At 36.6% G+C, this 10,522-nt stretch overlaps 3 protein-coding genes across 4 annotated transcripts in view; 2 read left to right on the forward strand and 1 right to left on the reverse strand.

Annotated features, from left to right (window-relative positions):
- LOC105222775 (uncharacterized) overlaps nucleotides 1–10,522 on the reverse strand; it is a 112,649-nt gene that overhangs the window by 70,195 nt on the left and 31,932 nt on the right. The window lies entirely within an intron of this gene.
- On the forward strand, nucleotides 360–1,590 carry LOC105222791 (sepiapterin reductase). The gene has a single exon (XM_011200265.4). The coding sequence runs from the start codon at nucleotides 568–570 to the stop codon at nucleotides 1,384–1,386; it is 819 nt and encodes a 272-aa protein (XP_011198567.2). The 5' UTR covers nucleotides 360–567; the 3' UTR covers nucleotides 1,387–1,590.
- LOC105222792 (uncharacterized) lies at nucleotides 4,076–7,051 on the forward strand. 2 transcript variants are annotated; one of them, XM_011200266.4, is made up of 5 exons: nucleotides 4,076–4,184; nucleotides 4,376–4,907; nucleotides 5,045–5,239; nucleotides 5,752–5,960; nucleotides 6,026–7,051. In XM_011200266.4, exons 2-5 carry the CDS (start codon nucleotides 4,851–4,853, stop codon nucleotides 6,534–6,536), a joined length of 972 nt encoding a protein of 323 aa, XP_011198568.3. In that variant the 5' UTR covers nucleotides 4,076–4,184; nucleotides 4,376–4,850; the 3' UTR covers nucleotides 6,537–7,051. The 2 variants fall into 2 exon arrangements, with proteins under 2 accessions (XP_011198568.3, XP_049310071.1); XM_049454114.1 differs by having other exon boundaries at nucleotides 4,376–4,637.

Raw genomic sequence — 10,522 nt, forward strand, 5'->3', positions numbered from 1 at the left:
TTAAGTTTGGAATACTACTAATAAATCCTGCCTAAAACAAAATCAAAGAGAAAGAAGACTGCAAGTATTTCGATAAAAATATGAAATAGTACCCATTGTTGAACTTCAACTAGAAGGTATACCTAATTTTTGGAACGCCCGTCTATTAGGGCTTTCACTGTGTCTCAATCAATGAACAAATATGGACCTCAGTCTCCAACCCAATTACGACACGCTTATCAGCTTTGCGCTGCTTATCACTGGTTTCGTGCTCAGATTATTTGCTCGGCAACACGATTCCCCTATGCCTATGGCTGATTCGCCTTTGACTCGATTGTCTGCCTCGCCTACCATATCTACTTTAAAAAGCCTGAGATGAGCTATGTTCATTCTCAGTTCAACTGTGCAGTCTAAGGTGGTCGAACAACTCAACTAATTGACTTTAAAAAAAGTAAATCTTGTTTGAATTTAAATTATTTCATACGCAAAGGACTTACAAATAAAAATTAGTGGTGAAGCGAAGTGAAAGTGCTAAGAAACTAAGTGTTTATAGCAATAAAAAAAAACACAACACAACAAAAACTAATCATGTCCTCAAAAAGACAGGATTTAAGCAAGCGCACATTCTTCATACTAAGTGGCGTTTCCAATGGCTTGGGCAAGTCGTTGGCCATCGAAATGTGTCGCCAATATAGCGCCGGCTCATTGGCTATACTCATCGACGTGTCTGAAGAAAACATGCAGGAAGTGAAGAAAGAAATCGAATTCCTTGAACGTGATATTAACGTCATTTGCTGGCCCATTAAGGCGTGGCAAGAGACCAATGGTGTTTACTTCGGTCAACTACTCGCAGCTATCTTGCAAAAATACACCAATATCAGCTGTGATTTCGAACTCGCATTTATAATACATAATGAGGGCGTTTTGGCCACTAATATATTGATGGAACCTGAGCCGGCAGACAAATGGTTATCCTTCGTACAGGAACATCTCTACGCGCCAGTTGCGCTCAATCAGGCCTTCCTTTCGGCACCACAACTTTCGAAGACCCCCAAATTGGTTATCAACATCACATCGAGTTTGATGATCCGTCCATTCGTTTACAATGCATTGATGTGCTCTTGCATGAAGGCACGTGATATGTACTTCCGGTCAATGGCCAATGTAGAGGGTCGCAATGGGGTCAATGTTATCAGCTATTCGCCGGGCATTATGGAAACACACAAGCCACAATTAGATTTGAATAACAATTTGGTCGATTTGTTGGATTTGAATATTAATGAAAAATTACTGAAATTGCCACGTGTCAGCGCGAAGCAATCATCGCTCAAGTTGATCAATATTCTGCAGGAAATGTCCTTTATCTCAGGACATGATGTCGACTACTACGACACTTTCAACTTATGAGGAGCACTAATGAAATATTATCTCACATCCACTATTCCCAAAATAATGTGTGATAATATTTCATTAAAAATAATTGCTGAATTGTTGACCCGGCTAACTGATGGTGATTTTGCTAATGAAAACGATGATTACAAAAATAAAATAATACAAGAAATTCTTTCTGCTGACATCGAAGATGGCGAGAACGAAGAAGAAAACGAAAAATTTGTTGTTTTAATCTTATGAAAATTTGTAGGGCTTTCAAAGCATACGAGAGTTAATTTCGCACAAAAGTTATCAGTATATACTTGTAGTTAGACACTTTAGAGTTTGAACTTTTCACAGACAAAAACTTTTCATTAAAAACTTTCACGTGTTTTAAAAAATAGTCAAATTTAACTGGTTTGTGCACGAAAGTGGCGAATTGTAGATAAGGTCATCAACTCATAGATAAGGAAAGCACATGTCTTCTTTAATCTCAAATTTATGTATAGAATTAAAAAGGGACTAAAAATTTCAAAGATATGCAATCAAAAAACTTCAATAGTTACACAAAAGTTCACAAGAAAGGCAACTGAGGAATATCTTCGCTTTTTTTTTATAAACAAATTTGGATTCGTAGAAAAGAAACCATAAAAACAATTCAAGCTCATATCTACATTACCCAATACATACAAAACTTATTAGGTCGGTAGGTAGAGTGGCACCCTAACGACGCACCTAGGCCTTTAGAAGGCCCATTATGATACCACCGGGACTAAAGTCCCCTCACTATATTTGCCTCTCTCTGAGCCACCCCGTGCTTTTGATGAACGATAGTTGCAACTCTTCGCATAGAAGATGTTTGATAGTTTCCTCATCTTCAATGTCCTGACAGCTATAGTCGTTATATGACGTTCCAAGTCAACTAACATGTTTGCCTATTAGGCAGTGACCTGTTAGTACTCCTAGGTCCTTCTTATATCATTGGTTTCGTTATCATTCACAGTTCACCGGAACCCATTGCTGGTTTATTATGAAGTAGAATGTTAGATCCACTAAAAGAGGTATTCTTTCACTAACTTAGACGAAACTCGCAAAGACTTTAGTGATCTCTCGCCTGGCTATCTGTATTATATAAAAATGTATTCCTTGTTGTTCGTACATTCCTTGTCAGAGCAAGAAGCAATTCTTTAATTGCTGTAATATCCGCTTAGAAGACACTACAGCAGTCTGGTAGATGAAAAGCGATTTATGTATCTTATTTTAGCAGAGAAGATACCACCTGTCAGTCGGTTCGCTAGTTTCAAATCATCCGGATAGATGCAGATCCTTGTCTACCTCGTCGCTTTCCCAGTTTTCTCGGGAAGGGAAGGCAATATTGGGGCAGAATTTACATTAAACTCTGTAGGGTTTCGGAAATTCTTGGTAATGGAAAGAAACGGAAACTATAAGTATCATAGAATACTCCTTGGCGACTAAAAGGAAGGATTCATTCCCTCAGTCTAAGAGCTGACTTTTCTGCCATGTACTTACAGAACAAGTCTGTTGGCGGTAAGTGTGCAATTACGTTACAGAATTAATTAAATATATAACGTATATGGTACATATGTATATATGTAAATAGTATATGGAACAAGAAACAGTGAAAAAAAAACCGCCAAAAAGCCACGTCGACACCCACAGATAAAGAATCAAGGGTCATATTGCAGATTTAAAGAAGCATTGACAAGTGAAATCGTTTCTACAAATTATTCTTCGTTATAGTGTATATGGTAAACTAACATCATTGACAATGACAATTATATTTAACAAAATGGCGAATTTTACTCAAAACAGAAATGGTTGAAAAACTCAAAAATTCATTGTACAAAGAAACATACAGAAAAGATAAGCAAAAAATCAAAGCGAACTGAGGTTTTGTCTTCTAACAGGTGATCCGAGTAGAGATTTTTTCAATAGCCTTTTTTTTGACAGCGTGCCAAGCTACCATGTTATTTTTGTTCGACATTTTATCGTGGAAAGACTTACGCCTGAACAACGTTTAGAAATTGTTCAACTTTATTACGAAAACTCAGCTTCTGTAAAGTATGTATTTCGCAAGCTTCGCTCAACTTATGGTCAACATAATCGGCCTACTGAACGTACTATTCGCAAAGCCATCAGAGATCTACAGATCTAGCATTCATTATTGGATAATATTCGACCGAATAGACCATGTCTAACATGCAGTGAAGAAAATATAGCAGCCGTAGCTGAGAGTGCGCATAAAGACCGTGGAGAGGCGATTCGGCACATTTCGCAGCAACTCGGACTGACAAATGGAACGACTTGGCACATCTTACGTCGAGATCTTAAATTGAAATCATACAAATCATCGATCCATATTTTTTTAAAATGATGCCGCTGAGAACGTATTCGTCAATGGCGACCCTTATCATGGCATGATAACCGACCATTTCATGTCTGAAATTGAGGTGATCTCAGCGACATTTGGTTTCAAAAGATGGCGACACTTCCCACACATCGCATCAAGCAATAGATTTATTGACAGAACGCTTCGGTGAGCAGATAATTTCACGTCTTGGGCCGGTCGATTGGTGAGAAAGATCATGTGATATCACACCGTTAGACTTTTTCTTGTGGGTATATGTAAAGTCTAAAGTCTATTAATATATTAGAGTCGATTGTCAAGGTTAGCTTTAACTGGAACTCGATCAATGTGTTTAAAGGCTCATACTACGATATATGCTATTGAATTTTGGAAATCAAGTAGAGATTACTGACATTCATCTCTCCGAGGTTCCAGAGGGTTACTTCGAGATTCCACAATACTATAGGTAATAACAACCGATTGGTGATGTTTTAGTTTAACCATTAATAATAAATAGAAAAATCCCCACTTTAGAAAAGCATACTTTTAATACTTTATAATACTTTTCATATAATCTCGTCATTTGCTCAATTGTAATTCAGAAGTTCTAGCTAACCTTCCAGCAAGAAAGTATTAATGAAACTTTTTGACGTTTAGGTTTGTTTACAAAGAGAAACCACGGGGGCACTAGGCCAGCACTAACTTCACTCAGCAGCGAATAAATAAAGCGCTGAAGCTTACCTACGCCAACTTTCAGTTTTTATATACTTGTATGTGTGTATACATGTACTTAGTTATTGCAGAAGACTTGGCTTAGAGCAAAGTGAAGTTTTATCTAATTTAACGAGAATTCGAAGCACGCAATTCTGCACGAAGCAAATGGACGATGCATATGGCAGATTTAGAGATCAGAATAATGGTACGTTATATAAACAACAAACATTTTTAGAACAGTTTCAAAGACAGAACGGCGGTAGACTATGCAAATTCGGAGCTTTGAATGGAAGTAATTTAACGAAAAAAGTGGTTATTATAAACAAATATATACGGTGCGGTAGAAAAGAGTTGACATTTTTTTAGGTCTATATGTATTGTTTATGAGACCACAATTTGTGAAGAACGTTTTATTAAAATGTCACCGAAATCCATATACTATGGACTTTTGCTGATTTTTGTGTTCATTTTAGCGGTGAGTTTAATGAAAAGTGTTAAAAATTCATAAAAAAAAACGAAAATAAATAAAAAAAATATTATTCAAATACGGCTGTTAGGTCGGAATTTTGAAATAGTTTCATTAAAATTATTGAAGAATATCTGTATCTACAGGTGAATGCCGCTTGTGTTTGCCAAGAGAAAGGCGTCGATTACTGTGCCAAGTGCAAGGAACCCACATTCGTGCGGCCTAAACCACGTCATGGCTGTCTCAATCCAGAGTTGGATCTCACACCCATCGGCAACAGCTGTTCCTGCGACAAGCTATTCGTTGAACCGGCTGCATTGCCCAAGCCATGCAGTAATAAAGTACGTGATACTTTTCATTGGTTTCGAAAATGGAATAATTTACTAAAACGCAAAGTACTAGCAGTCATGATTAACGCCAAACATCAATGCATTAAGCGTCTTCATAAACGTCTTACTAATCTAGAAAATGTCGAAACCGAATATTTGCCCATAAGCACATAAGTACTAAATAGTGATTAGTAAATATTTCTACCATAGTTCATACCATAATACCATATACGTAAGAGTAGTTCAACTGTCATCTCACATTCATATATGCGTAGTCCATCTTCCATATGCGTCATTTGACTGTACTTCGTGTCGACATCATGCTCATTCTTTGCTTAACATTATCAACATACAAACAACATCGAAATCATCATAATTTTCGTTGAACGTGCGCTTTAAGTCAACAATCATGCGCTCGTCTCCATTTATTTCTTATCACACACGCACGCGTCTGTCGCGCTTTTTGTTGCTTTACATCGATCCATCTAGTAATAACATCATTCTTCTACTTTCCGTCCAAATAGAAGCCAGCACCGAAAAATTCAGTATGTAAATGCTCAGCGCCGTCGCCAAGCTCTAGTTACTATCCACCAACACCAACAGTTTATGAAACACCGCAAACAGGTGACTATTACAAGCCAGCACCACTGCCATCAACACCATCATTATCGTACAAATCGTCATCATGCGGTTGCTCGTCGGCGTCGACAATTCCTGCATATCCTCTACCAGAGTAAGTCTCTAGCATTCGAGCTCTTAATTCTCTCCTTAACTCATTTCAAATTTCTAATTGAACAGTGCAACTTATGCGCAACCACAAGACAGCACAGTACCAGCCGATCCGATAAGCATAAGTCTGGCTTTGCAGGCTAATAAAGCGATAGCGGTGCCTGAAGCCAAGCTAGCCTATGGTTTTGCGAAGAAGCCGATTGATAGCATGAAGAAAATCACCTTCTCCAATGTACCAGAGGAAAATCTCTTCAAACTGAACAATAATGTTATTACATTCAAAAAACCGAAGCTTACACCGGCTCCATTGTCTGAAGAGGAGGAAGTCGAAGAAGAAGAATTAGTGGACACGGCAGATACCCCTGCACAACTTACGTACCAGCAATTGGGTTATGTGCCGGAACATTTTAAGAATCCGAAATTTCGGAAAGTCAGTACAGCTTATAGTGACGATTACTATTCACATGAAGCCGGTTACCCGTTACCGTATAAAGTGAAGGTGGATTGTGGTTTTAAACCCGGACGCATGGCGGCGTACTTCAAACGAAAGCCACAAAATGAGCCGGCAGCTTATTACTAGTGGTTATCAAATTGCAAAGATAAGAACTTGCTAATTTATTTTCTTTAAATGTATAGTAGTTGCATGTATTTTTTTCATAAAACCCCTTCGTTAGACTAAGTTCGTTAAGGCATTTTTTATAAATAAAATATTAAAAATATATAAAGTAAAATTCCTCGTTACGGACAGTTCTCTGGACATTTCCCATAACTGAACAAATTTCATCAAAAGAACGTTTTCATTATTATTTTCATATGTACAAAAACAATTAGTATAAGCGGTCATACGTTTTAATGACCGGACACGGACACTATTTTATTATTATTTCGTTCAGATTATGTCTGATAAACGGACAAGATTTCATAAAATGTGTCAAAAATCGTGTACAATTTATAGTCCCGGCTGTACATTTAAACAATCCTTTTGGTCACGACCTCATTTATGAACAGCTCCCCTATGGACAAAAACACTGGGACGGTGGGTGTCCGGTGATGAGGAATTTCACTGTAATTGTTTATTGTCCTTTTATTGTGTAAATTTTTTAATGTTTATCAGAGCCGACGAAAAAAAAATTATATTTTGTAAATGAAATACTGCTTATTAGAACAGGCAGGGGATAGAATTTGCCCACGATAAGGTATGCCTGTCGTAAGAGGCGAGTTAAATCCATGAGCACTGCGCCTGTATTTTTGTCTTGCCTGGAAATTTTTGCATAGACTTTGTCAGAAATAGTGCTATAATACTTAGCTTGAAATGATATTATAGACTTTGAATGAGTTTCCTTCTAATGAAAAGACATTTGAAGTTCAAGCGACAAATGTCACCCAGAGGGTGCTCAACTGTTAGTAGCAAAAGCTACAAGGTCTGACCGGAGACTTAAATCTGGTACCACGGGGAGCAGTTAGCTCTTGGAGTTCACTCCAATCTGCTTATGGGTTTGGCCCTTTGGGGAGATTCGTGGTGGCTGCGGATTAAACCTAAAGAAGAACCCAAACAAGGTGGAAAAGGTGTCCCTTCCACCTAGACCAATTGGAACTAAAAAATACGTGCAAAAAGCATTTATGATTTAGGGCGCTAATCAACACATTGTATTGATTTATATGCTTTTTAAAGCACCGTTAAGTTGGGTCATCGCCGGCAGGTACTCACGTAAACCACAACGTTTGTTGTACACGTAAAATCCCATACAAATTAACATTAACATCTCATAATTCAATAAGATAAGTATTTCAGTTGTGTCAAGCTGTCATGTTATTATTGTTTAGTATTGTTTGGCATTTCTGGCTCAATGGATATTGCCGCATTTGGGACGAAGAGAAACCTGAAGAGATTCAAGAACTGTCATTTCATCCTGAAAATCGACGGTTTGGAGTGGTTTATGGGCCGGTCCATATTTCTTCAAAAATGATGCCGGTGAGAGCGTAACCGTCAATGGCGACCGTTATCGCGCCAAGATAATCGACTATGCCTAAAATTGAAATTCGTGATCTCGGCGACATTTGGTTTCAACAAGACGGTGCCACTTACCACACATCGCAGCAATCAATGGATTTATTGATAGAAAACTTTGGTGAAAATATAATTTCACATTTTGGGTAACACTATGTAAAGTCCAAAGTCTATGCGAACAATCCCGCTTCGATTTGTAGCTTAACATCCCGCGTGTCATTCGCCAGTTACCAGTCGAAATGCTCGAACGAGTCAAAATTGAAGACGAAGCCACACCCAACATATGAAAAAGATAATCTTCAAAAAATTAGAGAATCTCGAATGAATTACCCTCTATATGCAGTCAGCGTTTTCAATACGAAATTATAAAATAAAATATAAGCTAGTAAACCGCCAACTCGGGCTGTCAATCTTTCGCATTATTCAAGTACTCAGGTATTTTTATTGTTATCACTTACAATATTTACACCCATTTATTCATAATCGTTTAACAGTTCATTTCATATAAATATTATATTTGTAGTGATGTTTAAGTAAGTAGCATTTAATGCCTACATTTAGGCACAAAAGAGCAAAAGACACGGTATTCATGTACTTTTCGTTACTGATCAAATTTAGATCTTTCACTGAATGTATATTAAGGTCGCTTATAATCGCTACGCCAATAAAGAAGATATTAAGGGGTCAGTAGGGTAATCTTTTTTAAATTTTTTTTTTTTTTTTTGCATTTTCTGTTCCCTTATACCCTTAGAATTAATGCAGAAACCCACTTTTCCATTGGAAGATTTCGAAAAAGGCCCAAAAATAATAATACCGCTCGACGTTCGGAGCGCTCGAAGTGCACACCTGGCACTTTAAACGCATTTTTCTTAAAACACACTTTTTTAAACTGGCGGACATGATTCCGGTCGAACTACTCAATCGATTTTCTTAATTTTTTTTAAATGTCCACAAAATGCCGTCCCTACTAGATTCATAATTTTTTATAATTTATTGACAATGTTATGAGAAAATTTATGTAAAAAAACATGAGTAAAAATAAAAAAAAAAATCTTTTCATTGACCATGATTCTAGTAGGGACGATAACCATTCACGTACTTTTTAAGAATAAATTGTGTTTTTGTGTTTCAGATGATCCAAAATTAAGAAATCGTGTCCGCCAGTGAAAAAACGCATCTCATTCACCCATTTCTCCGAGAGATATCATCAAAAATTTCCAAACAAAAAAAAAAAATGTTTATGCACTCCACGATATACCTCATGATATGTGAAAAAGTTCTATTGTAGAATAAGAATTTCTAGGGAAAAAAATGTCAAAAAAAACAGGCCAGAGTTAAAGCATTTCAACTTTATATCAGCAAAACCATTTTATGGTATTACTAACTTCAACTATCTGCAGTCGAAGTTTGATTGGCCAACTAGAATCTGTAGGCAAAGACTGCTGAAAACTTTTCAACGAAAAATCAAATCAATTCAATACAGTTATTGATCACTAAAAGGTGAAAGAGGTACTAAAATGAACATTAGATTGATTTAAATTTCGATGACAAAAATGTTGGGGCCAAAACTAATGTGTCTTTTTGACAAATGAAATGAAGGAACATAAAACAAACTTTACGTTTCGTTGATGACGATATCTACATATGGTTGTTAAGAAATTTTTTAAATATTATGAGCAGTGTATAGAACAGAAATGACCGAAGAGGAAAATAGTGCTTCAAAGTTTTAGTTTTACTCAAAATGTATATTCCTATGACTAGTTGATTGTATCGACTCTTTATGTTCGAAACGCTTCTCATGGTCCAATAATTTCTTTTACTGTTTTGAAATTGTAGCTTTCCACGTCCAGTTTCAGGATTTTACCCCACGAGCCCGACAATGTTTTTCCCTTTTTCTGTATTTGTAGAAAATACACAAATGAAATAGTTTGGAAATGAATATAAAATAGTTTATTTATCTCTTTTCCATTTTCCATTCATATTTTTCTAAATAAATGCAGTAATGTTCAACTACTAACACAAAGTCCGAGGGCAGAAAGTTTAAGAGTCCGTACTACCACAAAAAAGTTGAAGTTTGAAAACTATTCAACAGATATCCGTCAAAAAAAGGGTTCTCAAAAAATTTCAACTCTCTACTCGCTGCCTCTGGGGTTGTTGTTGAACATTGCTGCGTTTATTTAGAAAAATATTATTAGAAAATGGAAAACGATCGATCATACCAAATTTCAAAACTTCAACCAAAATTCACTCGATATGAAAACCGTAATAGGAGCTCTAATATTGGTCAATTATGGAAAAGTTCTTGACAGATAATGGTTTGAGCAAGACGGCACGACATCTAATACAGGTATTCAACCTAAAGTAAGATTTTTCAACAAGAAATATTTTGGAAATCTTAACTCATTAAGTGGTCGCCAGATCTCCAAATTTGGCTCCCACTTGTTTCACCTTTGACTCTTAAAACAGTTTTTAAATCGCTATGCAAGACTATCAAATGTGTTTTTGGTTAGCTGGGTATTGAACAACAATGACGAGGAAAACTGTAAAACTTTTATGTT

The sequence above is a fragment of the Bactrocera dorsalis genome, chromosome 4 (genome assembly GCF_023373825.1).
Source record: "Bactrocera dorsalis isolate Fly_Bdor chromosome 4, ASM2337382v1, whole genome shotgun sequence".
NCBI classification, from domain to species: Eukaryota; Metazoa; Arthropoda; class Insecta; order Diptera; family Tephritidae; genus Bactrocera; species Bactrocera dorsalis.

What these genes read in the sequence shown, in the direction of transcription:
- LOC105222792 (XM_011200266.4), top strand. Translation starts at nt 4,851, where the DNA reads ATGTCACCGAAATCCATATACTATGGACTTTTGCTGATTTTTGTGTTC. An exon ending in TTTTTGTGTTCATTTTAGCG is followed by an intron (nt 4,908 to 5,044) that starts GTGAGTTTAATG and finishes CTGTATCTACAG; the next exon opens with GTGAATGCCGCTTGTGTTTG. An exon ending in CCTGCATATCCTCTACCAGA is followed by an intron (nt 5,961 to 6,025) that starts GTAAGTCTCTAG and finishes CTAATTGAACAG; the next exon opens with TGCAACTTATGCGCAACCAC.
- LOC105222791 (XM_011200265.4), top strand. Translation starts at nt 568, where the DNA reads ATGTCCTCAAAAAGACAGGATTTAAGCAAGCGCACATTCTTCATACTA.